The 27,880-nt window shown below is 56.7% G+C and overlaps 2 protein-coding genes and 1 non-coding gene across 6 annotated transcripts in view; 2 read left to right on the top strand and 1 right to left on the bottom strand.

The window, feature by feature from the left end:
- FANCI (FA complementation group I) overlaps positions 1–928 on the top strand; it is an 83,608-nt gene extending 82,680 nt beyond the window's left edge. For 3 of the 4 annotated variants that reach the window (XM_028122075.2, XM_028122077.2, XM_028122076.2), the window contains one exon: positions 223–928. In XM_028122075.2, coding sequence (XP_027977876.2) covers positions 223–303 — 81 coding nt within the window. In that variant the 3' untranslated portion in view covers positions 304–928. Of the gene's footprint in view, positions 1–80 lie in introns of all 4 variants that reach the window. The other variant, XM_028122078.2, reaches the window with a different exon arrangement.
- Positions 134–16,410, bottom strand: POLG (DNA polymerase gamma, catalytic subunit). The gene is given in 23 exon segments (XM_028122079.2): positions 134–598; positions 601–654; positions 1,115–1,275; positions 2,004–2,212; positions 2,342–2,510; positions 2,642–2,764; positions 3,943–4,189; positions 4,313–4,448; positions 4,925–5,042; positions 5,147–5,200; positions 5,867–6,027; positions 6,906–7,013; positions 7,318–7,410; positions 7,581–7,701; positions 8,541–8,777; positions 9,729–9,855; positions 10,022–10,176; positions 10,262–10,444; positions 11,249–11,328; positions 11,476–11,622; positions 11,728–11,892; positions 12,732–12,927; positions 15,706–16,410. Coding segments are annotated over 23 exon segments (3,963 nt in total). The 5' UTR covers positions 16,326–16,410; the 3' UTR covers positions 134–299.
- A 1,252-nt stretch (positions 16,411–17,662) lies between these two features.
- Positions 17,663–17,735, top strand: TRNAR-UCG (transfer RNA arginine (anticodon UCG)). The gene has a single exon. It is a non-coding gene; the product is annotated as a tRNA-Arg (tRNA).
- The last annotated feature ends 10,145 nt before the right edge of the window (positions 17,736–27,880 follow it).

Genomic DNA, 27,880 nt, shown 5'->3' with positions numbered 1-27,880 from the left:
TCACCCCCAGCCTTTGCCCCAAGGAAGGGCCTCAGCGCTGGCTGTTCAGCCCCTTGGGAGGCTTCCCTTTTCTTCCACAGACGGAACCACCTCCTAGGAGTGGGAAGGAGGAGAAAGCAGGACTACCACAGGCTTTGATGAGAAGATAAAGGATTTTTGTTTTTATTTCCACTGCCTCTGAGCAGGCTTATCACATTGGAGCATTACTTCTCCCCCCACCAGGGCACTGCATCAGAGCACGAGGGACAGAACAAAGAACCAGCCAAGAAGAAAAGGAAAAAAGAAATGAAATGCCTGAGTTAATGTGAACTTTGGGGCTTCTGCTTTCTTTTTACCCAACAAGCAACAGTGCCCCCTTGTCCTACAGCCTGCACCACTGTTGGCATCTTGGCTCTGAACCCGCTGAACTCCACTGCACCTTCCCTCGGAGGCCGTCGTTCTTGGCAGGTCCTGCTACTGAAGAGGGCTGGCCTCCCGCGAGCCCTTTTGCAGAAAGCACAGCTGCGAGCCTGAGTGTGGGAGCCTGCGCCGCCCCGACCGAGCTCCACGGGAGCAAATCCGGGGCCTGCAGGCAAAGCTACGGTCCAGGCTGGCTTCACGGTTCCAAGGAGCCTTTGGTGAGTTCAATTATCTGGTAAATATCCAGCGCTTCACCTGAAAGACCGTGCAGAGTAGTTAGCGGGGCCCAGGAGCCAGCAAGGAGTGGGGAGGAAGGCAGAGCAACTGCCAGGGATGGTAAGGTGCTGTTTGGGAGTGTCTGCTATCTTTCTGTATAAGTTTGTCTCAGCTTATTTTTCTTTTTAAATGTATCTTTCCGTTGTGCTTGTTTGGTATTCAAAGCACAGTTGTTTGTACCTAAGAATGCACTTTGACCTTATACAAAAATTCTTCTTAAAATAAATACTCCCCTCTTTAACCACACCAGAAATAGGAGTTCTGGTTTCTTCCTTCATGTGCTGTGAACATCCCCCCTTCACTGTGGGCCCAGGGCACACTATCCACTGGAACCTGCCTGCACCCAGGCAGCGGCTGTCGCAAGCCTCCTGTGGTCCAAGACCACTTTCGAGTCCACCTTACAATCTACGCGTAGTGAACAGAGAGGTGTGGAGCTCACCCTGGGGAATCCCGTATCTCCTTTCCATCCCAGTTGGGTTGGAAGGGGTTTTACAATCCATGGTCACTTCCTTCCTGAGGCACTGGTCAATATCGACTGTGCTGAAAAAGGCGACTGACTGGGGCAGGTCATTCAGACCCAGCTTGTAGGCAAACATGCACCTGCAAGAGACCCAATCTCCTCTCAGGCCCGGCCCCTCCCCCCGACAGACGGCCATGCAGTTAGGGGTTCAAAACACACCTTCCCCCCCCAAAGTTCAGTCTGCTTCATTGATGTAAAAAAAAAAATGCCCTTCCTGAGCCACTCAATATCCAAATACACGAGGACTCTGTTCACTTTGCTAGGCACAACCCACCAGGGGAAGTTAGGGCCGTGTTATTAACAGTGTTAAGTACTGTGTACGTTATCTACCCATTAGGAGAGATCTGCTTCCCAACTAGTTCTGAGTGGCACACTGACACGGAACTCTAATTTCTGAATTCAACCACATAAACTAGGAATTTTACTACAAGAAAATATTTTTTAAGCCATGTCTGAGTTTCAGACTACCACTGGAAAACATTGTGAACGAGGCATTACAAACTTTTGGCACTGAAGGAAAAACATCCTAATTTTGCATGAACTGAGAAAAGCTTTCTGTCGTTTGATTTTCAAAACAAAGGTGTGTGTCTACAGGAGTCCACGATGCCAGCTACTCTTGGAACACCTCCCTGACCTCCTCACTTCCTCCATGATTTCACTTAAAAGTTGAGGCCAGTCTTTTTAGCACAATTTTGTGTTTCAACTAGAGCTAAGAAACGGAAACCTTCATTCCTAGAGAGATGCCAGGGCTCAGAGCATGCTCAGCCCGGGGAAAGCCCGAAGCAGGGCGGCCCCGGGCCCCGCGTACCTGGTCAGGAGGTTGGTGATCTGCAGGGCCAGGGCTGCGCGGTAGCGGTCCTCCTCCCGCACCAGGTAGCGGACCTCATCGTGGATGCTGATGCAGAAGCGCCCGTCAATGGCAAATTCCTCAAAGAGCCACTTCATGGCCACGAGCATGAGGTGTAAATAGTCCACGGCAGAACTCTGCACCACCCAGTTCACCCGGCTGGTCATGAACTGGGGGAAAGGGGCCACAGGTCAGAGGGGTTCTGCCACACCCCAGCTCCCCGTGGGTGGGGGAGGTGGCATGGGAGCCTCACCCCTCCCTGTGACCCCTCTCCCCGGTCTCCAAGGACAGCGAGCTACCTCCCCCTGGACAGCCGAGGGCTCCAGGGCCCGGCTGATGCGGCAGCCCAGCACCGGGGTACACGGGGTGTCAGACATGGCAATGCTCTCCAGCTTATTGAACATTTCTGACTCCGTGCCCCCCATCCACGCTCGTTCGGCAACCACCTCCCACTTCTTCCAGCGTGACCTGGGCACCAAGACAAAAAGGGGGGGGGGGGAAGCTTTGCCTTTCAGCATCTCCGAGCTGCAAACAAAGCATCCCAGCTCTCCCGGGGCCAGCCCGGACCCTCCATCTGCAAGACACAGGAAGGTTCTTACTTCCTCGAAGCTTCTCTCTGGATCTTGCGCAGATCCTGCAGGGAAACCCAGCTATCTTCAGTTCTGTCCACGGGGAGGTCCAACTCCCTCACGAGCCATTCGCCCTCCTCCGACAGCCGATACCTGGGGGCAGTGTCACCACCATCATTCTGTGGGAGTGCCTGTGTGCCTAGCGCCAGGCTCTAGTGTCCCCGGATCCCGGGGGGCTCATGTCGCTCCCCACAGGCTCTACCTCAGAAGGGAAGACAGGCTGAGAGGGGCTTAAGTGACGTGCCAGGAAGAGGTACAGCCAGATGGGAACCCAGGCTTCTGTGCCATGACAGCCCAGTGAGGAGCCAGCACTGTTACTAATGTCCTCATGCCACAGACCCAGAACTGCCCGGTGACCCCCCCCCGGCGCCATGTTTTAGTTCAGGAGGCACAAGGGCTCCGACCCCAGAAGAGAGGGATGAGAGGAAATGGGATACTCCTTGAAAGGAAAAGGGCATTTGGAGAAGACACAGAGCCAAGTGAGGCTGACCTCCGCAGTTCCCACCGCCCCAAGACTCCCAGCTCCGGTGCGGCCTCAAACACCAGGCCTGACCCGAATGGCTCTGGAGGCCCGTCACTCACCTGCTCCAAGCTGCACTGGGGCTTCCCCACCCCCTGTGCCCTCGGTCCAGACTCCCGTGGGACGCCTTCAAAGATCTCAACTAAGGCCCGACCTGTGTCATCACCGCTCTGCTCCCCGCCCCCCCAAGCACACAGCAGCTCCCCCCTGTTCACGTGCTGCACCCCTGCACCATCACTTGCTTACCCTTCAGCCTACCCCGGCGGGGGCCCGCTAGTTAAATATGGCCTCGGTACAGTGCACCTATGTAAGTTAGAAGTGCCCCTCTCCTCCCTCACCCTTGCTTCAGGAGCCCTCCCGGGAGCCCGCGAGGGCCCTGAGCACACACGAGGTGGTACTGCCGGAGGAAACAAGCTGGAGCCGCCAGGGCTCCACAGCCTGCCGCCCCCGCCCGCTTCCCACACTCGCTCCCTGGAGGCGTGGGAGCTCACACCCCGCACCGCTGTTCGTGTTGCACCACAGCTGCTGACGTGCTACCGCTTGGTAGCAACACAAAAGTCCAGCCTTAACTCTGACAAAAACCGTTCAAGGTTATTCAATACGCAAACGTCCCAACCCCAGGGCCAACCATCCTGGAGCCAGGTCAGAGGTCTGGAGGGAGAGGGGCCGAGAGAGGGCTCAGGTAATGGGGAAAGGGGAGCAGAGCAGGCCTAAGGCCCTGGGGGTGAGTGGATGCGGGAGGGCCGCTCACCGGCGAAGGCCCTTGGTGACCGCGTACATCTGCTGGGCCTTCTCGGCTGCCTCCTGCCGGCTGAGCCGGTGGTTGAACTGCATTAGCAGGCGCTCAGCGAAGGGCTGCCCCGCCCCGTAGATGCGGCCGTAGTTGAAGATCTTGGCGTGCTCCCGGCTGATGCCCACGGTCGCAGCGGTCTTACTGTGTAGGTCGGTGCCCCTGCTCTTCCTGCCCTGCAGTGTCATCCAGCCAAAGGCCGTGCAGCCTGGGGGGGGGGGGGGACGGAGGGGGTGTGCGGGGGGGGAGGCAGGTATGAGAAAGGTGGCTCGGAGACGTCCTGCCAGCGACGCAGCTGCCTCGGCTCTGGCCCGGCCTGGCTCCCGCTCACCGTGCATGCCGGCGAAGTGGGCGTCTCCGAGCACAGCGGCAATCCACAGCTCCTGCGAGTCCACGTCCGCACCCACGAGCACGTAGCCAGGCGGGGCCTGCACCATGGCCTTCAACTCACTGCCTACTCGGTCAGGCTGCGGGAGAGGGAGGTCAGGCCCTACCCAGATACCCCAGTGAGACTCCTCCCACCCCAGTCCTGCAGCCAGGCTTGGCTGAGGATGCTGGGCCCTTCCTGAGGGACGGCTTTCGGGAAATGCCAAGCGCTGCCGGAAACTCCACTCCCAGGTGTAGCCGGGACGGCCGCCTAGCAGCAGTGGGGGGTGACAGGTAAAGAACCCCTCCCTCCACACCTGGCCTGACCCCCGGGGCCCCACCTCCACTCCACCACAGCTGGGCGCACCACGCCTCGTCAGTGTCTGGCTACGAGGAGGGGCTCGGGCCAAGTTTGCTGAAGGAACCGAAGAGCTGCGGAGCTAGATCCGAACCGGAGTCCTGCCTGCCCCAGACCTTAGGTTCCTTTTCGTGCTCCTCACCGAACGCCCTCTGCGCCCCGGTTTCTGAGGGACGCAGGAGAGGAAGAGCAGGGACCCGAGGTGCAGAGGGCACATACCCGGGCGTTGCTGGCGGTGAGCCACGTGGGCTCCACAGCCCGGCGGGTGATGGTGCCGGCGGTCACCACCTGAGGCAAGATGGCCCCGTAGCGGCCTTCCTCGTCGTAGTTGGGGTGCCTGGCGGGGTGGGGGAGAACAGGAGTCTCGGCAGCTTGCTGTGGTCCTAGGTCCTCCCCTCCCCTTCGGTTCTCCCGTCCCCATAACCACTTGGCAGGCCATACCTGGTCACGGCACGGGGCAGAGCCGACCTGGGCAGCCACACCACCATCTGGGAGCTGTGCGGATGGATGGACTGAGGCTTAGGACAGCCCCGAGGAGCAGAATCCACCCCCACGCCCAACTTTGGGGGATACTGCGCCCCGTCCCGGCCCCGCCCTCACCCTCTCCCCACTGACTTCATTCAGGGTGGGCCGTAACACGGCCAAGGCCTGGGGCCCTAGAATCTACCATCCAGGAGCATACGAACGCCATCTGAGAACCGGCCAGGCCTCCCACATAGCTTCTGCCCTACCCCGGAGTGTCTGTGAGGAGCCCGGCCTCGGCCACGAGCGCCTCAGCCACGCTTGGCGCAGACCTCAGCAGCCAGGGCCAGCGGGGGAGCCCCCTGCCATCGTCGGCCTCGGGTCCCGGGCCAGCTGCCCTCCACGCTCCTCAGCCATATCCAAGGCTCCAGCAGCTCCGCCCTCCAGGCCCTACCACACCCCTTTCTACAGAACCACGGAAGCTGAGGCTAGGAAGGAAAAGGGACTCGGCCACAGTCACACGGCACGAGAACCAGCAGCAGCCAAGCCGGAGACTGCAGCTGAGCTGGCCCTCCAGGGCAGCATGGGGTTGGGGGGGTGTTGGGGCCGCTGGGTAGGAGATGGCAGAAGGGGGTCTCAGGACTGCCGTAACCTGGCCAGGGCCAGACGACATGTCCCCACCCTCCCACGGTGGCCCACCTGATTCGTTTATGGGCATTCCTCCAGAAAGAAATCATCTTGTTGATTTCCAAGGCACGGGGCCCACTGGCGCCTCCTGGGCCAGCCTGCAGGGTGCCATCCTCCATCTTGGGCAAGAAGTCCTTGGCGAAGGGGCTGCCCACATTGCAGCTGCCACCATCCTGAAAGGGCAAAGGAAGTTAAAGGCTGGAAGCTGGCGACAGACCCATGACGAGGGAACCCATCGAGCCCTGTGCACCTCAGCTCTGCCCACCACTGAGCCCAGAATCTCGAGCAGAGCAGTCTGGGGCAGATCCCTGAGGGCAGCACGCACACGCGGGCAGGCGCACAGACAAGCACGGAGACACAAACACGCCTGGCTCACTCCACAAGGCAGCCGTCCCCCCTTGTCTGTGGGGGGTACCTTCCAAGATCCCCAGCAGATGCCTCAAACCGCAGAGCGCTGACCCATACGTGCTCTGTTTTCCCACACGTACGTGTTTATGATAAAACATAAATCATGCACAGCGGGTGGTGAAATTATCACGCATAGAAATATCTAATAAAGTTGAAGCATAACAATAAACTACAATAAAAGTTCCGCGAAAGTGGCTTCTCTCTCTCAAAATATCTCATGTACGGTCTCCGCCCCTCCTGCGCCGACGTGATGCTAAGACGCCTCGGTGAGCGACAAGCACGGTGCCGAAGCCCCAGGCTACTAGTGACCTTCTGAGGACACGTCAGCAGGAAGATCATCTGCTCCTGAACTGAGGTGGACCCGGGTAACCGAATGCCATCAGTCATAACCCGTCATGTAACACATGTGGTGACAGACACCTGACAGGCCCCATCATTTAATCACACCACCCCGCCCCTCGCCACCAAACTTTCAGGGGGCAAAGACTCGGGAGAGATGGGGAACTGCCTGGAACCACACCCTGCCCCACCACGGGCGTGTCGTTCCTGCGCAAGGACGCTTCTGGGCTGAGTCATTCCGGGGACCTGGGGGCCCGGGCGACCGTGAGGGCTGCGTGGGACAGGCACGCAACAGGACACACACCTTGTGAGGCAGCTTGAAGAACCAGCAGCCGGGGACATCCACGTCGTTGTAAGGTCCGTTGCCATGGTGATAGGCTGGCTGGCTGGCTTTGGGGCCACCAGCGGCAGTCTGTGGGGGCCACACACCTAGATGAGGCCCTGCTCCAGCACCTGCATTCGGCGAGGGCCACGGGGTAGGGCATGGGAAAAGGGCCTGAGGCAGCCAATGGCGTGCTGAGAAACAGTACCCTCCTTGGCCTCCAACAAACACGGGGCCACCCAAGGGCAAGGCAGCGTCTCCCCACCCCCTGCCCCTGGGGACCTTGGGAACTCTCTGGCAGGGGCAGAGCTACTTGGGCACAAGAGCAGGGCCCTGCCACCCAGCGCCCGCCGAGCACCCACCCAGCCAACCCAAGAGCAGAAGCCCCGCTCACCAGAGCCGGGGGCTGACCGGGGACTGCCCCTCCACAGCACTCCGCCCTGGCCTCCGCCTCGGCCTCGGCCTCCAGGCAGCCCAGTTCTTCCACCTGGATGGGCCCAGGTGCCCAGGAAGTGAAGCAGGGGGGGCCGGCCTGGGGCGAGCCACCCAGTGCCCCCTGCCCACCCCCCACCGGGGCCGCCGCCGCCCCCACCCCGGATGCCGCCCGTCCTTGGGAGGGAGCAGGACTCCAGAGCCCAGGTTCGGGGCCACCCTCACCGTCTGCCACATGGCACCGCCGTCGACGAGCAGGAACTCCTCTGCCAGGCCTGCGGGCTGGGGCTCCGGCTGCTGCTTCCCCTGTTCAAGACAGTGCCTCCTATACAGGGACTCGATGGCTCTGGGCAGAGAACAGCAAGAGCAGCCTGGTTAATGGGGGCCCGCTCCGCACGTCCCTTTGCTTAGGCCTCAGCACCCGCTCTGAGGCAGAGGCCACAGCGCTCCCCCTGATTTTCAGACAGGGAGTGACAAACGGCAAGCACAGCACAACACGCCGGTGGCAGGCGAGGGTGCAAGGGCTGGTCTGACGCAAACCTGAGCTCCTCGCCAGCTCGCAGCTGCCGCCTCCCCTGCAAGAGCTCTGGGAGCGGAGCGGCCGTCCCCGCTTTTGTCCCAAGTGCCCCATTTTGTCCCAAGTCACCCCAAGGGTGACTCGGGCTGTCCTACGGAGCCGGGCCTCCCAACCTGGGCCACGTCAGGTGCCACAAGCTTGTCCCCAACACCTGCCTGTCCAAAGCTCGGGGTTTAGGATCTCAGACAAGTCAAAGCACCGTCCCAGACCTTTATTTTGCCAACTGCCCGGGGTGGACAACCACTCTGTCTGCGAACAAACAAGGGAGCGCTACAAAAGGTTTCGGATCACAGAGTAGGACCAGTGCCCAATAAGCTCTACACAACAACGGAAAACGGCCCATCTCCCCTGCTCCTTCCAACAGCCCCCCGCCCTGCAAGCTCCCGAGAAGGGAGCTATGCCACTGGCCCCAGGGGCAGGGCCCCAGGCCTCCAAGCCCCCGCGGGCTCGCACCCCACAAGGAAAGGGCAGCCGTGGAAAAAAAGGACTCACACCCAGACTCTGAGACCCCAGCTCGTCCCACTGGCCTGAGCCGGGCCTGGGTTCTCCACAGCAAGAGGAAGGGGTCCCTAGACCCCACCCTTTCCTTCCCTGAGCCTGAGCCTCACCTGTAGGGGCACGCCACCCCAGTCGAGGCCGTGGCGGCTTCCGCGGGCGCCTGGGCCAGGTTGTCCTGCCGCCCGGGCACCAGGTACCCCCAGCCATGCCGCTCCGAGTAGTGCAGGGGGAAGCCATCCCAGGTCATCGCCATGAGTTTTGGAGTGACCCGCATCTGCAGGCTGAGGAGGCTGGGGCCCGGGGTCCATGCAGGGTCATCTAGCCGGGGGCAGAGCTTCCGGTACCACCTACACCCCGCCAGAGGAGAGCAGTGTCACCGTGGTGCGGGGAGGACAGCATGTGACAGCAAGCCAGGCTCCCTCTCCTGTGACCTCACCCACCCACCCCTCCTTCAAAGCCCCGAGGCTTTCTGGTGACCTCAAGCTACAGTCACAGTCTCCTCCCTCTGGGGGTACACCCATGACCCCCATGAAGTCCCCTAGAATAATGCAAGTATCTGAAAAGGAAGATCCTAGGTCAGGCCCGCCGGACTAGTCGGAAGCCAGGGCCCACAAACATGGCCCAGCACCGGGCTCCTTCCCAAGCTCCATTCCGTACAGGGTAACTGGCCAGAGGAGACAGCAGATCTGCCCCACCGCTGCTCCAGGGACACACCAGGGCCTTCAGAGCCCCATCTCTCACATGCTGTTCACCACAGCTGACCCAAAGGTGAAGCAAGTAAAGCACCCAACTTAAGGAGACCACCCTCTCAGGGCCCTGGAAGTGCCAAGTCCGCACCCTGCTATTCACCGTGGCTGCCCCTATTTTCTCATCTCTGCCAGTCCGTGAGGCTCGATTTAAAAGTCCCTTCCTCAAGAAAGCCCTCCCTCATTTCTGCAGGCAGAGTTAGGTACTGCCTCAATCTTGCTCACTCTTCCTTCTCATCCTGAACATAAAGACCAGCTGCATGGGTTGGTTTTCATGCCTAGCTCCTCCTAGGAAAGAAACTGTGTTCCTATCTGTACCCCAAGCGGCTGCGGGGGGGCCCAGCACACAGCAGGTGCTCAGTGCACTTGTACTGAACGAGACCAGTGCGCCGGGGTCAAGTGAGCAAATGACTGGAAGACAGAACGAACGGCAGCAGGTCAGTAAGGGCCCCCCCCCGCCCCCCCCGCCGCACCACCCGGTGCTGGGGCCCAGGACAAGGGAGTCTTAAGGCAGAACGGGAGACTCTGGATACATGAGGGGCTGGGGCTCACCCAGGGTGTCCAGGAAGGTGCTGGGGCCGTTTGGGCAGGACCTCTGCAGTCCCCTTCAGGTGCTCCAAGCAGGCGCGAGCCATGCCATCTCGCTGGACCTCCTCCTCCTCACTGGGGGGGCCAGGGTCTGCACAGGGTGGGCAGGGCCCTCAGCACCAGAAGGGTCTCTCCGGAGGACCTGCCCACAGCCTACTCATCTCCGCAAGGCCAGAGCGACCCCTTCCAGTGGCCCCCTGGGTCCCAGGACCTGCCCAGGGACCGTCCCTGCCCCACCTCCCGCCCATGCTCCCCACCTTCCTCATCCTTGGGGTCCCCAGGGGCCCCAGCCCCCTCGATGGGCAACTTGCTGGCTGCAGGTGGCTCCTTCCTCTTCACCTTCTTTGCCTTCTTCTGCTTAAACTCTTGCAGGTCCCACTCCAGGTCCCAGAGCCAGGGGTCTTCCTTGTACCTGCAGAGCCAGGCCACCAGGGCAGGGTAAGGCAAAGCCCGCCCGTACTCACCGAGACCCTACCCCCCCCCCAAGGCCTGCCTGCCTCTGTCCGGAGCACAGCAGACAGGCGTCGTTGGCCAGCTCCATCAGCGACTTCTTCATCTCCCGCTGGAGCTCCGCGTACGTGCTCTGCGCCTCCGCCACGTACCGCTCCCAGTTGTGGTTGACGGGCAGGTAGGAGACCCCCATCTCCAGCATGCCAGCCAGGGTCACCGGGTGGGGACACCTGGGGGGAGAGGGGGGCAAACACCGGGGCGGTCAAAAATGGCCACAGAAAGGCCTGGGCCCAAACCCTGAGCCAGTCTGGCAAGCCTCAACCCAAGCACACAGGTGGCGGAGCTCTGACATCAGACCAGGGTCTCGGGCCCTTCGGAGCCATGAGGCGCTGGGTAAGGCGCTTCGCCTCTCTAAGCCTCAGTTCCTTTTATCTACCAAGTGGATACAGTATCATCCCGTCCTCAGGGGGAACGTGGCAGTTATAGGTAAAAGTGAAAACAGGTGTCATCTCCCAAGTCACGACTAAGCGCCAAGCACTGTGCTAGATCGCAGACAAACCTCACAACTGGGGTGCTCAAGTATTATTTGTGTATGCTTCACAGACAAAAACACTGAGGCTCAGAGAAACCAAGTGACTTGCCCAACAGCAAATGAGTTAGGTAGGACAGTCAACGCAAACCAAGTCTAGGTGACATTTGTGAAGAGCCACACCGTTTAAGAGTGACTCACTAGCAAACGTGACCAAGATGGATGTGAAGCCCTGGGCGCAGGATCTGGGTACAGACAGGGTGCTGAATCACCCAGGACCACGCACATGAGACTCCAGCACAGCCCTCCCTCCCCTCCAGGGCCTCCGTAGAAACCCAGAGTCCAGGACCCAGGTGGCCACGACTCCACGCAATGGCTCCATTCTTTCAACCCAGAAAGGCTAAGGTCCGCAGGCTGAGAAAGAGCCGGCACCACCTTTTGACAGAGGACCCAGGTACCAGGACCCTGCTGATCCCCTGGGGTTCCCATCGGGGCTCCCCCTCACCTCTCCAAGAAGAGCGGTAGCTGCTGCTGGAAAACCTCATAGGTGGCCCACACGTCCTGGGCACAGTACTGCATCAGGTCCTGGCACAGGTGACAGGAAGGCGCTGGGTGGGCAGCCATCCCACTGCCATTGCCGGGCCTCGGGGTCAGGTCAGGCAGCTATGCTCCCTGGGGTCAGCTAGGGGCTGCCACAGCCCAGCCCCCCAGAGCCCCTCTCCAGCACTGTACCTGGAAGTTCTCACGGATGTCCTTCATGCTACCCTTGACAAACAGTTCTCGAGGCTCCTTCTCTAAGGGAGGCCCCCCCACATAGAGGCCGTGCACGTCTGCCAGATTATTGACACTGCTGATGTCCAGCCAGTCCCAGGATGAGATCTGGGGGCCACAGCAAGGGATCCAGATCAGCTTGGCCTCGGGACAGGCAGGCTGGTTAAGGCAGTCCCAAGCGCCCCACTCCAGCCTCCCACAGTGAGCTCTCACCACTGGGCCACTGGCTTTGTGTGGGGACTTCTGGCCTCGCTGCGTGGGGTGCCGGGCCTTGCGCTTGCCCTGCTTGGCTGCCATCCACAGACTGCGCTGGAAGCCGCTGAGCCCTGAGATGGCCATGTGCATGCTCATGGTGTCCAGGAAGCGCATGCGGGAGCCCTGAGGAGGAGAGAGGCTGGAGCTGAGGCCACTCGGCACTGCTTTACTGGTGTCACCCCACCAGCCCCACCTCAGAGCCTCCTCTCATCACACGGCCTTCCAACCCTAAAGACTCTCCTCATGCTTGCTCACGCTTAGCTCTCCGGCAGTGACAAGCTCACCACCTAGGAGGTGGCTCCTAGCCACCCTCGAAGGGGCAGGCCCGGCTCAATCCCCACACACAAGTCCTTCCCAGCGTCCAGCAACAGCTCCGAGGGCTGCCTTGGGAACACAGGGGCCAAATCAAGGCCTCCTGAGCTCCCGGGCTCAGCCTCCACCCCAGCCCTGCCGCTCAAGCTCTGTAGCCCTGTCCAGGTCAACAAGGCTGCCCTCCTCTGGCCTGCCTTTCTGCTGGGGTGGTTATGAGGATGCACTGTTCAAACCTCCCCAGCAATCCTGCCAGGTGGCTTCTGCTAGCTCCCCCTTTTTGCAAATAAGGACCTGAGGCTGAGGGACGTTAAGGTGCTCACGCTGCTTGTCTCTGGCTGAGGCAGGATGTGAGCCCAGGCTGTGTGGCTCAAAGCCTCCAAAGACCCACGCTAAGCTCTAAAACTGCACACGGAGAGAAAGGGTAGGAGTACTCCTTGACAACTCAGGTCCTGTATCAGGCAAGTCCTGGGGAATGAACAGCTGGGCACAGGGACCAGGGGCGGGGCAGGACTGGTCAACAGGGGGCCCCCGCAGCTGCTACAAAGACGAAGGCGACGCTGACCGGGAAAAGCAATGCCTTCCCTAGCCCCTGGGATCAGAGCTCTTAGGCCACCCCCTGCAAGAGGCCACACTGGCCCCAGGAACCTTACCTGGATCAGGTACTGCTCCCTGATATGGGCTCGATCAAAGCAAACGTTGTGCCCCACCACCAACTGCTCCCGCCAACCGCGCCGGGTGGGGCCGCCGGCAGCAGCAGGAACCTCCAGAGGAATGAGGTCAGCCGGCGACAGCCGGCTGGTCCAAGAGTAACGCTCTTCCACCAGCCGCCGGCTGCACCAAGAATACCTGAGGGAGTCGAGAGGCAGCCAGGCTTGGCACAGAGGCGGCACACTTCCGCTCCACAACACCCACCGCACGCCTACCGCCGCGAGCCGGCTCCCGCGCTAGCAGCTGGGACCGAGCAGGACCAGGGGGTGCTCCCAACCCTCACAGAGCCAGAGAGCGGGTGGGCCCCGTGTGAGGGAGGTCATAAAAGCGCCTTTACTTTTCCCTTCCACAGATAAAAACGGAGCTAAATGCCACGGCGCTGGGTGTCCTACCCGGGCACCCGGCCTGGACCCCGCGCCAAGGTGTCTGCTGGGTCCAGCGTTCAGTCTGGGCTGTTTACGAGCACTGTCTACCCCTCGGGTCTATAAGCACCAAACAGCAGGTGTTCAAAACGCTAGTAAGGGAGACAGACAATTACAACCGAATCCAAAGTGGAAAATTTTTTCTGGTTGAAAGTGGCAAAAAAAAAAAAGAAAAAAGAAAAAGACAAATGCTGCACATGTACAGGATGAATCATCGAACGGCTGGAAAGATTCTTGAAGGACAAAGAGCACATCACGCACCTCGGAGCAGGTGCTGGGCCTGAGCCACCCCGGGGAGAGCCGAGGGCAAGCGCGGGACTGGAGGGGCCTGGAGGGGCCTGGAGGGCTGGCCACCCGTGGGCTGGGGCAGGCTGGGAGGGCAGAGGAAGAGCGCTGCCTGCGGGAGCCTAACCCCGACTCCAGAAAAAGGCTGAAGGGTGCTCAAGATCCATGAGGATGAGCATGGGGAAACAGCCACTGAAGAAAAGCCCACAGTGAACCGCAAATGACGCCAAAGGGTCAGAGCCACTCAGCATCAAGGGGAGTGACGAGGCCGCATGTGGCCGCCTCAGCTGGGCAGGAGCTTCCAGGCAACCCTGGCCGGGGGGGGGGGGGGGGGGGGGCGCGGGAGGGGGGCCATCTGCCGCCAGAGTTTCAACAAACACAACAGTGGTTTCCACAGGGGAGGGGGCTCCCGGCAGAAAACGGTTCCTCGTTTGAAACCTGCTAACGTCTAACTCACACTCCAAATGATGGCGATACACTCAGGGGCTCAGGCCGCAACCGCCTCCCCCTTCGGAGCCCTTACAAACAACACCGAAAAAGAGGCTGGAAAATGTCAAATGTCTGAGGCTATGGTGACGGCAGGAACTGTAGGTGCAATAAAAAGGCCAGACTGGTGTCAAGATCCAGGTCTGCAGCTGCATAGAGCCGTCTTACTACACGTTTGTGATAAAAAAGAAGCCAACACGCAAACACGTCTGGTACGTTCAAGAGGATTCAGGCCAATGCCATTAACTCTCTACACTTGTCCTGTGAATCTCAGACAAATGCTGGCACCTGTGTGATGTCCCCCTAGTGTGACGACCACAGTCCTCAGCCACAGCCTTTGGGAAGCTGCTCTGTGGAATGTCTAAGCTGCACCTCCCGCCCCACTCCGAAATTTCAGGCTGGCAGGCTGGCCTGGACGTGAGGTTACACAGCCACGGGACTGCTCGGAGGGCCCCATCTGGTACCCCCGCCCCCATCAGGCTCCCGGGAGGAAGGCCCCCAGGGGAGCCCAGGCCTCGGCAGGGACTCCTGCCACCATGCAAACCGAACAGTGCCGCCAGTACCGCTGGCAGGAATGGAATGAAGATGAGGATGGGGAGGACAGGCAGCGGGAGGAGAAGAGAAAAGGGGACTTGAGGTAAAATGGCCAAAAATGACCGAGAGATCAAAAAACAAGTCTGTCCTCGTCACTGGTTTCCTAATTTTCCTTCAGCCACCACAGCCTGCCGTACCTTCTCAATGGTGGGCGGTACTCCCTCTATTTTGACCATCAAGTTACATAGTAAGCACTGAGATTCTCATCTCAACTGGAACTAAATCAATGCGGAATCTGGTTTTGCTCTTGTCAGCCATTAATGCCTACCTTATCTATTTAGCCATGTTTTCACCATTTTCAACTGCATATTTAACATTTCGCAGCTTTCTTTACAAAGATGTAGCTTCCAATAGGAATAAAGAAACTGCTAACTTTTGTGCTGGCCATGCCTGAAAGCATTAGGGTTGTAAATAGTATTTTAATCCTGGAACGAAGAATAAAAAAGGGGAGAAACAGGACTGCCATCATTGTTTGAAAAAGAAACGTGGGTAGCACTTAGAAAATCATTTAAAAAGGAGAGAGAGAGATTTGGATATACCTTTTGGGGACCAAAATGCCTGCTTGGGAGGCTGGGGGCAGGAAGCAATGTCTCTCAACCTGCTACCTCGGGGTGGGAGTGTGTGTGGCGACATGGCAGGGATATTGGGTCTGGCATTTAAGGGGGTGCCTGGGGACGCTAAATGTCTTGTACCGTCGGGGACAGTCCCGCAAAAGGGAGCTTTCTCCTGCCCACGATAACCAACAGTGTCCCCAGATAGAAACACTGTTCAAATGTCTTGGATTAACTTCTCAGGAAGCTATCAGGGGAGGAGGGAAAGGCACCAAATCAAGGTGGCCTCAAGTGGTCTCCCCTAGGATCCCAAGTACAAGCTACTGTTGTTCTCCACATAGCCCCTATCACCACCTGCCATTTGCTTGGGTGTTTGTTTACTGCCTGGACCTTCCCACCAGAAAGTAAGCTCTGTGAAAGCTGGGGTCAAGCCTACTTGAGTTCACCACGGAATCCGCAGTCCCTAGAAAAGCACCCGCAAGGCACGAAGTGGGAGCTCAGTAAATGTTCACTGACCCGAACTATCAAGCTGGGCTCCCCACCTGTGCTAAAGTCCCCTGAGCCCAGCCCCTACTTACCAGGCCGAGGGGGATATGGCCACCGCCAATGTGGGGCAAGTTCCCTCTGCCAAGCAGACCTCCACGTCGAACACCAGGGCCCGCTCCTCGGGGATGGCCACGGGTACGGCCTCCCCCGCGGGGCCGTACCGGGTCCAGCCCTCCGCCCAGGCCCAGCTCGGGGGCCGGGGGGGCAGCTGGGCCTGCAATAACGAGTTGGCCGCCTCCAGGTAGGGCAGGCTCTGCTTCTGGGCCAGGAGGCGGAAGTGCTGGTCCAGGCTGCCCCCGTAGAGGGGCGGCAGGCGCAGGTCCACGTCCGGCAAGGGCGTGGTCGGCTGCCCCCAGAGCCCGTGCCTCTGCAGGTGCTCGACGCTGCGGCGCACCGCGGCCTCGCCGGGCGTCTCCCCGCCGCGCCCGAAGATTTGCTCGTGAAGCCCTCTCGAGAGCATCTGGATGTGCAACGGGTTGTACCGCTGCTGCCCGCCCTCCGAGGATGGCACGTGCTGCGGCGGCGGCTGCGGCTGCCCGTCGCTGGGGACGGGGGCGGGGCCGGAGCTGGAGACCCAGCGCCCCGGAGCTGGAACTGGCCCTGGCCCGACGGTGGTGGCGCCGGCCACCCTCTTCCAGAGCAGGCGGCTCATGGTTGGTGCAGGGAGCCCCCCGCTGGGAGTCAGGACACCTGGCTTTGGGCTCCAGCTTGGCTGCTTTTACTGGCCGAAAGACGTGGAGGGAGACACGTCCCGTCTCTGTTTTCCCGTCAGTGAAATGGGTCTGACCATGCCTGCCTTCCACCCACAAATCCTGAAGGAGACAGACGATATCAAGCGTTATTTCTTACATGTGCGTTACGTGTTCCGTGACGAGCCGTCACTCCTCGAGCACTTACTGCGTCCCAGGCAGCGTGCCAGGAGCTTTGAGGGACATTTTCTCAGTGAAGCCCCAACCAACCACTGGAATTACCAATACCCCTCCTGAGGACACTGAGGTTCAAGCAGGTGCATCAGTGAACTTGGGGGAGGAGGAGGCAGTGGTTAAGAGCGACGGTCCCGGAGGAGGACGCGGCGGGTTTGAATCCCGGCTCTGGCTGTTAGGAGATGCGTGACCTTGGACGAGCTCCCTAAGGCCCCAATCTCCTGCTCCGTAAAATGGGGTTACGGATTCTGTCACACGGGACCGCTGTTTGGGTGACTCAGGGCGAACAAGTAGCGAGACCCGACCCTCGGCAAACGCTTGCCAAATGGTGGCTGCCAGCACGGCGACCGGCGCGGCCCGAGGGCCTAGCGCCGCCAGGTGCCAGCCCCCGGATTCGAACCCTCAGGGCAGGCCGCCGGCCCCCCCCCCCACCCACGCGCGGGCCGTGGCCTCGCCAGCCCAGGGCGCCCTGCAGGAGGCGGCGGCCCCTGCGCGCCCGGCCGCCCGCCGGTGCCCGTGCCCGGCGGCGGCGCCGCGGTGCGCCCTGGGACAAGCCTCCGCCCAGCTCCGGGCCTCGCTCCCTGACTGGAGAGGGAGGGGCCGCGCCGCCGCTCGGCGACCCGGCCTCACCCCCCCCTCTCCGCCCCCGGGCCGAACCCGCCGGAAACCTCGGTCCGTCCGGTGCTTCCCGGGCCGCGGCCCCGGACCCCAGGCCGACGGAGCGGTGTCTCCCTCCGCGCGGCCTACGCAGCCTCGGGGTGGCGTGGGGCCTCCACCCGACCAGTCCGCCTCGCTGGCAGCCGCAACTTCCCGTCCGCGCCCCGCTCCGTCCCGCGGCTGCCCGAGAGGCAGGCGGGAGACTCCCGGCGCGACCAATAGGAGGGCCGCGAGTGGACCGGTCCGCCCGCAGGGGGGAGAGGGAGACTTCCGGGTGGGCTCTCCCTGCGAAACTCGGGGAGCCAAAGTCCAACCTCCCCTGCCCAAGAAACGAGTGGATTGGTCCCAGGCAAGCCGGTGGGCGGTAATGATACTTTTCAGATTGTCCAAAGAGCGTTAGACGTCGAGCGGCCGCGTGGCCTAATGGATAAGGCGTCTGACTTCGGATCAGAAGATTGCAGGTTCGAGTCCTGCCGCGGTCGCAAGGGGTGTGTTTATCATTTTTGGTCTATTCCTCCCTAAAAAGGTAGGGTCGGGACCGTAGGAAATGTTGTCTCGGGTTTCCACCCCACACTGAGATCTGGGAACGCCCGGATCCTCAGAAGTACCGGCTCCCGCTCAGCACGTCCCTGTGAAGTTACTCGCCTACCCGTCCCAGGCGCGGGGCGCATTTCCTAAATTGCACCAGCCGCGCGTACTCCCCCACGCAGGTGGAGGAGAATGGAGAGCGAGGGGCGTCCTTTACGGAAATCCCAGTTCACAATCGATTGCTTTGTGGGAATGACAGGGGTTCGCAGCTAGAAGGCAGCCGCGTCCTCCCCCAGCCCCGGGCTCCCCGTCTTCATCGTGGGCAATCCTGGTGCGTAAACATGCTGCCTTTCGTGGAACCCGAATCTGCACACCGGTCGCCAGCCCCCGCCCGAGCGCCTGCGGCTCCCGCGGGCCGGGGGAACCTTCCAGTCTTTGCGGTCTCCCGCCTCTGTATCCACCTCGTCTTGCTCCAGGGGCCGCAGCCGCTCTGTTTTCCGTGCTCCTTGGTCCGTGGTTGATAAACTGTAAAGTACCTGGAGGAATAAGGCCCACGTGAATAACAAGAGCCTGAGGGTTGGAGCTCAGAGAGCCAGCTGCGCGGTTTTGAGATCAAGACAGATTTGAGGTCGACTTGAGCTCGCAGAGCTGATTAGGGACCAAATTCAGGCCTCGCTAAAAGTCAGTCACCACCTTCCAGCCGGTGCATGTGTTCGGGACACCCTGAACTTACTTGACAAACTGACTTTGGTATTTTTCACGGGTAGGGTGGGGAGATACCCAGACAAACACACTCCTGGTGCGGCGGATGATGCAGCCCCGCCGGCCCCCCACCCGCCTGCAGCGAGAAGCCCCTGGCCAAAGCTTGGGAAGGCAACACTGAGCCTCGATTTTTCCGTACATTTACCCTTTATTTTTAAGTATGACATATTTTTCATACACCGCTCTAGGTGTATTTAATATACTCATAAATGTTTGGTTTATTTTGTTTTTCTTTTGGCAAAAAATATATATGTATATATATACAATCAACTGAAAATCCACTGTATCATAATCTATTTGTTGTTGGGTTTGTTTGTTGTTGTTGTTGTTTTTCACTTATACTGTTCACATTTTTGCAAAATGCCAGAGGATCTCAGCTTAAATCAGGGAGTCCCTGAGTGCGGAAAATGCTTGCCTTATTTCTCCTAATCTCCTAGTGAAATTTAGCTTCTCCTTCAAATGTGAGGTTAGGTGACCAGCCATAGTCCTAGGAGCAGTACCTGAGACTTTCTTCCCAATAGCAATCACAGATCTTTTCATAACACATTCCAGTTGCTGCAGATTTTTCAAAATATTGCTTGCACTCAACTGTCCTTCAAAATAACAGTGTCACTGGGTTACTGCTAGATCTTGTCATTTAATTAACTAGAAATACATAGTACCCATTCTTTCTAATATTTCATTATCTTTGGTTTCCTTTGTAATCCTATGTGTTCTGTGCATTTAAAAACATTATTCTCAGAAGGTGTCTATGGCACACAAAAAAAAAAGAACGAAAAAGAAAAACTAAGAACCGACCCCTGGCCCAACCAAATGTCATTTCCAGGGGATACTGTTTGTTGGGTCTGCCTGGCATCCACTGGGAGAACAACCCTCCCCTTAGGTTCAGTGCCAGAAATATCCATCAAGATGCCTGCCCCTCTCACGTGGCTAGTTCAGGCCAGTCTGGTGCCCTCACCCCAGAATTAAAATCTGCAAGGACAAAATTTGTCTTCACGGATTCCTGACCAGGGAGGGTACCCAGAGGCATGAGCCCTTCCTGCTGAGCTGCACCATTTCTAGGATTCTGAGCCCAGTTCCTCCACCTTCCCTCTCTCCTTTTTTTGGGAGCTCTCTCACATCCTTCTAGAAAAGTCTGTCCTGCTGGTAATACCTGAGAAACCAGATACATTTTCCCACAATTTCCCGGACTTCTCTTCCTATGCAGCAAAAGACAAAGTTCATTAGAAGCCCCTTCCTAATGAAAACACTCTGTACTTTCTTGCAAAGCATGTACCTCAGTTGTAACAAACGGTGATTTTTGAAAAATCTCCCCTTCCACTACCTCTGTAAATTCCCGTGAAGACCAACTTGTGTCTCCTTGTATGTCCTATTCCAGGGCCTGGCTGGAGCTTAGTAATAACAACCAGCACTTAGTAGATGCCAGGTCCTGTTCTAAAGGCTGACACAGTCAACTAAATTAATCCTCACACTGACCCTAGGGTAGAGGTACTGTTATTATTCCCTTTTAGTGGTGGGGAAACTGAGGCACAGAGAGGTGAAGTAGTGTGCCTAAAGCCCTACAGCTGGGATTTGAACCCAGGGAGACCTGCTTTATCAGAAGGAACTCGATAACTGCATAATACAGTGAATACCCGCTGACCTTGAAAGCGGGGAACCCCTGCTCCAAGGTTGTGTGCCAGGCACCTAGCTCATGCTGGGGATGCCGGTTGGTGCAGACTCTACATCACTACTGCTGACAGAGGGACTCCCTCTGAGGGAGGGACTCCTCCAGATCCCTCTAGTGAGCTTACTTCCTGGTGACCCTTTTCTGTACTGTTTGCTAAGCCCAGCTTCGGCAGTTTCTGTCTCCGAGAAAAAAAAAAATCTCTTCCTTTTTATGAAGAGCCAAATGAGCCAGGCTAAACACCTACGGTACCGTCTCATTTAATCCCCCTGATAACCTTATTGGTACTACTGGTACATAGGTACTATCATTAATTCCACTTTGCAGAGGAGAAGAGGAAGGCTTTCATAACAAGTGTGAAGTTGGGGCGCCTGGGTGGCTCAGTCATTAAGCGTCTGCCTTTCGCTCAGGTCATGAACCCAGAGTCCTGGGATCGAGCCCCACATCGAGCCCCGCATCGAGCCCCGCATCGAGCCCCACATCGAGCCCCGCATCGGGCTCCCTGCTCCGCGGGAAGCCTGCTTCTCCCTCTCCCACTCCCCCTGCTTGTGTTCCCTCTCTCGCTGTGTCTCTCTCTGTCAAATAAATAGATAAAACCTTAAAAAAAAAAAAGTGTGAAGTTGACTCACTCACCCAAAAACCACACAGTGAATAGGGGGCCTGGATCAGAATCCAAGCACCCTACGATTCCAAAGCCACCAGGCACTTCAGCAAGCCCCCTAAACAAGAAAAGCAAGTTTGGGGAGACAGAAAGCCACCCCTGATATTTGGTTTGCCACCATCCCACACCAGAGTGATTGGGGTAAGACCCCAGGTCACAGGAATAGCAGCCCCTCCAGTATTTGTCAGAAAGCAACATGCTTTTCAGGGCGCCTGGGTGGCTCAGTCGTTGGGCATCTGCCTTCAGCTCGGGTCATGATCCCAGGGTCCTGGGATCGAGCCCCGCATCGAGCCCCGCATCGAGCCCCGCATCGAGCCCCGCATCGAGCCCCGCATCGAGCCCCGCATCGGGCTCCTGCTCGGCGGGAAGCCTGCTTCTCCCTCCCCACTCCCCCTGCTTGTGTTCCCTCTCTCACTGTCTCTCTCTCTCTGTCAAATAAATAAAAAATCTTTTCTAAAAAAAAAAAGAAAGCAACATGCTTTTCATGAGACTTCCTCCTTTATGCTTGACCAATGGGAACCCCCCCAAGGGAGTTGAGCAAGGGGACCAGGATGAGGAAAAGGGGGGGTGTCTTTTAACTAAATAGTATTCACTCTGCAGTTCATTAGGTTCCTCGTCTGTAAAATGGGGCAATTAGAGCACCAACCCCATGGAGTCACTGTGAGGGTCAAATGAGTCCTGTGTGGAAAGTATCGAGAGTAATTGCTCACAGATCGTAAGGTAGGATTATTCTGTGTTAGCGCCTTCATAAAAGCTGTGCCGGGGCTGAGCACCTCTGGGGCATTTGTCCCTGAAATAACCAGACCGGTCTGACCAGGCTTCAGAAGGTAGAAGGCACCAATCTCTTCGGAGCCGTTTCTAGCAGAAACATACGGGAAAGGGAGGGCTCCTTCGGGGCCAGCTCATGCCATGCTGGGTCTCCATCTACCACCTATGGGAGCAAACTGGCATGTCTATGAAATTCGGGATGAGAGTTAATATATGTTTTCACAATATGCTTCTTAGTTCAGGGGGATACTTGGTTCTGTCAGACCTGGGTAGTTTAGGGCCAGAAAAAAGGAAATGGATGGAAGTGTAAACCATTGTTTCTGTGGATGAGAAGCTCCCTGACGGGAAGAGACTGTGCCCCATCCGTTTTTGCATCCCTAGCATGGAACTGATCATGGAGAGGCAGACGCTTGTTGACCCCACCGCCAATGTCCCTCCCTGGCTCCCGGCCAAGGGCTGAGGAGCTCTCTGTCCCCCGGAGCCAGACACAGGGCTTATTAACTGAACTGAGCCAATCAGGCATTCCACCAAAAAATGAACAGTATTTCCTTCATATCATCAAATAGCCATGAATGTTGAAATTTCCAATGGCAAGAGCCTCTTTTTGCTTTAGCTAGTTTGGGTTGGATTTTCTGTCACTTGTGATGGAAAGAGCTCTCACTGATTAAGTGCTCGTTAAATATTTGCTGAACAAATGATTGAGCTTTTTTTTTTCATGTCTTTAGCTAAATTTCACTGAAGTAAATTTCCCTGAGAGGAGACTAGGCTATACAGAAGATTCTTAATTTGCAAAGCGCTCTGCAGTTTGCAGTTTGCAAACCCTCGTGATTCTGCCTTATCCCCACCACTATTTATGATACCAGAGGTGTCTCTGACACAGGTAAGTATTTTAAAAGAAAGCTTGAGGGGCACCTGGGCGGTTCAATTGGTTGCGTGTCTGCCTTCAGCTCAGGTTGTGATCCCAGGGGCCTAGGACTGAGCCTTGTGTTGGGCTCCCTGCTCAGCGGGGAGCCTGCTTCTCCCTCTCCCACTCCCCCTGCTTGTGTTCCTGCTCTCACTGTGTCTCTCTGTCAAAGAAATAAATAAAATCTTTAAAAAATAAATAAATAAATAAATAAAAAGAAAAAACAACTTGATATATTTCTACCATACATTGAAAACTATCTCATCATACATATAATTTTAATACATACGAGTAACTACATATTACTGTATCATACATAATTGACATATCAAATACACATTGAATATATCACACATTTTAACTTCACATATAAAATTTCAAAATCACAAATACCAGTAAGAAATTCAAGCAGTTTACAGAAATTCATGCCTGAAAACCTGAAAATAACTTCCTCCATCAGAAGAATGAAACTGTGAACAGGACACAGAATGGAGATACTCAGTTAATGACTCTTAGTTTCAGATAAAGTTCTGGGTCAATAAGACAATTTCATTTTTTAAAAGTTTGATGTTAATCAGCCTCAAGAATCTCAATTCACATGTGTATGTCACCAGAAAGGCAAAAGATACTGAACAGCCTCCTCTGACCCGCTTTCGCATATTTACATATATGTCACATACTCAACGAGTGTCAATTTCCGAAATGGACATTTCTACAAACTACTGAAAAAAAGTCCCCATAAAGGTGGACACGTGCCCACGAGGACCCATCCTGGGGGCCATGTCATCAGTGTAGGCTGTCCTTCCAGACAGAAGGGCAGAACCCTCAGTTTTTTGTTTTTTAAAGATTTTTTAAAGAGTTTTTAAAGATTTTATTTTTTTAAAGATTTTATTTATTTATTTGACAGAAAGACAGCGAGAGAGGGAACACAAGCAGGAGGAGCAGGAGAGGGAGAAGCAGGCTTCCCGCTGAGCAGGGAGCCCATTGCGGGGCTCGATCCCAGGACCCTGAGACCATGACCCAAGCTGAAGGCAGATACGTAACGACTGAGCCACCCAGGCGCCCCAGAACCCTCAGTTCTTGAGGGATGAAACATCCACGGGCTCTGAGCCCTGGCCAGGGCCCTGTGGCCTGTTTTGCCAGGGGCAAAACTGCAAATCCCATGTCCTTACGTTTTAGATCCCAGCCGGTGCCAGCCTGGTGAGCAATGCCCTTTGTGGGATGAGCAAGGGGGGGCCCGTTGGAGATGGTAATTAGGTTTCTTTCCTTCTTCTTCCTTTTCTTCTTCTTCTTCTTCCTCTTCTTCTTCCTCTTCCTCTTCTTCTTCTTCTTCTTCTTCTTCTCAGTAAATAGGTTTCTTGCAAATTGTTTATCACAAAAGATTTTAAGCTCAAAACATAGGCTGTAGGATAAAAAGAGATGTATATCTCTCTCTGCAGAGACATCTCCTTTAAGGAGTACGTTGGGCTAACCTCTAAGCACCAAGAACTTTCATAGAAATGGTCTTCTTGCTCTCCTGTTAAAAGGGGACAGACTACACCCCATCCCAGGAACAAAAAAAGAATTAAGGAATTAAGTCATTCACTCACGTGGGGAAAAATGAGAGCCAGACTCCGACAACAGGTGTTTCCATGTAGGGAGGGGAACATCTCCAGCATCCTGTATCTGGAAGAAAGTAGCTACCTTGCTTTGGCATTTAATTGCAAGGATTTCGAGAGAAGATTCTGCCTTTTATCCTTCAGGGGAAATGACGAACAGGTTTGGTAATTGGAAAGTACCCTTCAATTTGGATTGGTCTGGTTATTTATTTATTCCTGCTTTGTTCCAGAAAGACTTTCAGGTGGCAGAGCTTAGTGGTGACCACATAATCAATTAGCATCTGAGCATAAAGCAGGGCCGAAGCTCAGATTGGCATCTGGTGGGGTCAGCAGCCATGGGGGCCTGCCAAGAGGCTCACCAGGGCCTGCCACACTGTGCTCCCCAGGAACCTGGCCGTGCTCCCCTAGCCACAACTGGCTGGACCCGGGCTAAGGGAGCCATAGACCAACCAGGTTTAAGAGACACTGGATGTCAAGGAAGTGGGCTCAGCCGGTAGGGGTGATCCAAACCTGACGGTGACGTTGCGTGAGAAGGGACAGTGGCCATTCTGGCTGTGAGGACAAGTGGCCACTAGAACCACGGCTGCCTCCACACCAGCTCTCCCCACATCGCTCAGAGCGCCACATGGATGCAGAGTCTGCAGTTCCAGGCATGGCCGTGACCCTAGCAGGGGTGGTTGCTTTGCTAGAGGGCTAGCTCTGGAAGTTGTTCTGGAGGCCCAGCCGAGAGCCCACCCTCCAGCCCTTCCAAAGATTTTTAGGTACCTAATGTCCTGTTCTGAGTCTCTTTCATATCACAGTATCTGGAAAGGTCTCTGTTTTCTGAAACCACGCGTTGCTGGAGGCCGGGACCCTCCCCTGGGTTCCCACCGCCCTGTGGCACGGATCCCAAGTCTCCTCTCCACCAGCCGAGGGCGCCCTGGTGTCTCTTAAACCCCAGCACCTAGCACAACACCCGCACAAAGGAGGTGCCCAATCCACATGTACTGCCTGAATTGGTGACCCTGCCCAGTGGCAATAAAATCTTTCACCTCCGCATCCGTCATATCATTCAGATTTCAGAACAGGAACGAGGAAACAGTCTGGTTATTTCGAAAAGCAAAAAGAGATGCGATACAGAGCTTTACCCACATGGGTGAGGACGGTTGGGAGGGCTGGAGGGGCAGCCACCAGCAGGTGACTTGCTTCAAGGTCACACCACCACCACGGCTGTGATCTGGAGCCTGATTCTAGAGGAAGGGAGGCTGCCGTTACCACGGCTACCACCATGGCTGCCACCACAAAGCAAAGCCGGGGACTGGAGGATGACATCCCGAGTTGGGCTGTGACAACAGTCTTGTCAGCCAGAGCTTGTTGATCTGTGCCAAGACCACAGAAAGGTAGTCCCTGCCTCTCTTTGGCCTTTCAGATCTCTCCTGTGTATCCAGAGGCTGAATATCAATCCCAACCAGAACCCTAGCTGCAAGGGCATCTGGGAAATGTAGTTCTTAGCCTTCTACCCCCTGTAATTCTTAGGGAAACAGAGAAGAGGATGGGGATGGAGGCCAAGTTCCAGCAGACACACCTGGACCATTGTATGTGTACCTCTCCTATGACGTGTCGTCTTCTGCTTGGCCCAGGACCTGGGAGTATGCACATGGCTCCCAGAATCGAGGGAAGGGTCTGGTTCTTCATCACCTTGGACCTCCTGAGACAGGCACAGCGTCTGAGGAAAACAAGTGCTCCATCGATGTTTTGGGACAAGTTCTCCACCCATTTCTGTGGGTTCCCAGAGATTAGGATCCAGGAGAGGGGCTGCCTGCCTCCCCTTAAAAACTGCCAGCAAGGGCGCCTGGGTGGCTCAGTTGGTTAGGCGACTGCCTTCGGCTCAGGTCATGATCCTGGAGTCCCGGGATCGAGTCCCGCATCGGGCTCCCTGCTCGGCGGGGAGTCTGCTTCTCCCTCTGACCCTCTTCCCATTCATGCTCTCTATCTCTCATTCTCTCTCTCTCAAATAAATAAATAAAATCTTTAAAAAAAAAAAAAAAAACTGCCAGCAAGCCACCACCACCCCCTTACCCCTACTCCCAGGAATCAAGAGGCCAAGGGGAGGAGCTGCTGAGCACCAGGGCCTGGGACCGGAACCCCCTCAGCTCAGGACCAGCAGCATCTTGGAAAGCAGAGGGCACGGGCTGCAGGAGATCAGGACTGGACCGGGCAGAGGGAGGAAGCTGGGCACCCTGCTGGTGAAGCCTGGTGGCTCCAGACAAGGGGTGTGCCCAGTGTGGGGGGGGCCTGGGAACAGCATATTACCGCAGGAGTCCACAGGAAGAGAAGACAGGGGTCAGCTCTCCCTCTTCGGGTTTGCAGAGAGGCTTCATGGCCCCCAGATGGAAGCAAAGGCCATTGAAGTGTGACTAGCAGGGACACGAGGAGGACTATGTCCCTATGTCAGAGAGAACATCATGGCTTCCCTGACCTGCCAACCTGGGGCTCCTCACCCCTCAACTAGAAGTTGGTGGAATTTGGCTGTTCTGGTTCATCCTCACTCAGTGCCTCAGGAGTGAGTCAGCGTGTGTTGGGTCCCCTCAGTAACCCATACCTGGCAGAGGGCAGACCCGGCCCACCCAGTCAAGGTTCTTTAGCCTTCTACTAGTCCTGGGTCTGATAGGCTATGAAGAGACGGGGTGGGGGGCTGGGGGGAAAGACAGAGAATCTAAGATCCAGCGGGTGGGGGCAGAAAGGGGAGGGAGGGCCTTGTGGTAGCTGCTGACTCGCTCCAGCTCTGGTCAGGAATGGCAGAGAGTCCCCAGGGCCTCCCCCAGGGCATAACTGGGAGCACAGGGTTGGGGAGGGGAGGCTGGGTCCAGCAAGGAGCAAGCGCCCCCAAAGCCAGATGGGTGCAGCTAACACTGGCTCTCAGCCAACTCCTGGCCTCACCTCCACCCCAGAAGTCCTAAGGGGAGTGCCAAGGCTCCACCCCTTCCAGAAATGCAAGAAATGGACACCATGATGCCTCCAGGGGGCGAAGACAGAGATTCCTCAGTTCAATTCTGTTGTAGCTTTTGAATTGTGATTTGTAAACTTCTTACCTGTTCAAAAATAACGTATTAAGCTAAAACTTCATTAAAAAAAAAAAAACCAACAGTGGTTTTCCTTCTCCAAATATAGTTGACACACTTGCAGGGGGCAGGGGGCACTCAGGTCACTATGATTCCTCTGGCAGGCCTGCTGCTCCCCGCCCACCCCAATATGCACCCCCGCCTCCCATGAGTGGCCCCGAAAAGAACCACAGCTGCCACTCTGGTTGCAAGGACTGATCTAAGGGTGGCAGGTGATCCAAACGAGGGGCCCATCAGTCTGTTTGCTTGGGATTTTTTTTTAGATTATTTATTTACTTATTTATTTTTAAGAGAAAGAGAGCGCGCGTGCACAGACACCTGAGGGGGGGGGGGGCAGGGGCCGGCCAGGAGGCAGAAGGAGAAGCAGACTCAACGCTGAGCGGGGAGCCTGATGTGTGGGACTCGATCCCAGGACCCTGGGATCATGACCTGAGCCGAAGGCAGACACTTAACCGACTGAGCCCACCCAGGGGCCCTAGGGATTTTTTTTAAACGGTAGCTAGAAAAGGGGGTCAGGTCTCAAGTAATTAAAGCTGCCACAGCCGTGCACCTATGGTGTGACGAAAGCTGGTCTGATCTGCAGAAAGGAAGGAGAGGGGCCAGACAAGACCCCAATGACATCAGGTTCCCAATGGCCCT

Source organism: Eumetopias jubatus, unplaced genomic scaffold (genome assembly GCF_037043125.1).
Source record: "Eumetopias jubatus isolate StellerSeaLion01/CBP00866 unplaced genomic scaffold, mEumJub1_p1.0 scaffold_7, whole genome shotgun sequence".
In the NCBI taxonomy this organism is placed as follows: domain Eukaryota; kingdom Metazoa; phylum Chordata; class Mammalia; order Carnivora; family Otariidae; genus Eumetopias; species Eumetopias jubatus.
Note: the sequence above shows the minus strand (reverse complement) of the source record. Positions and strands in the feature narration are given on the sequence as shown.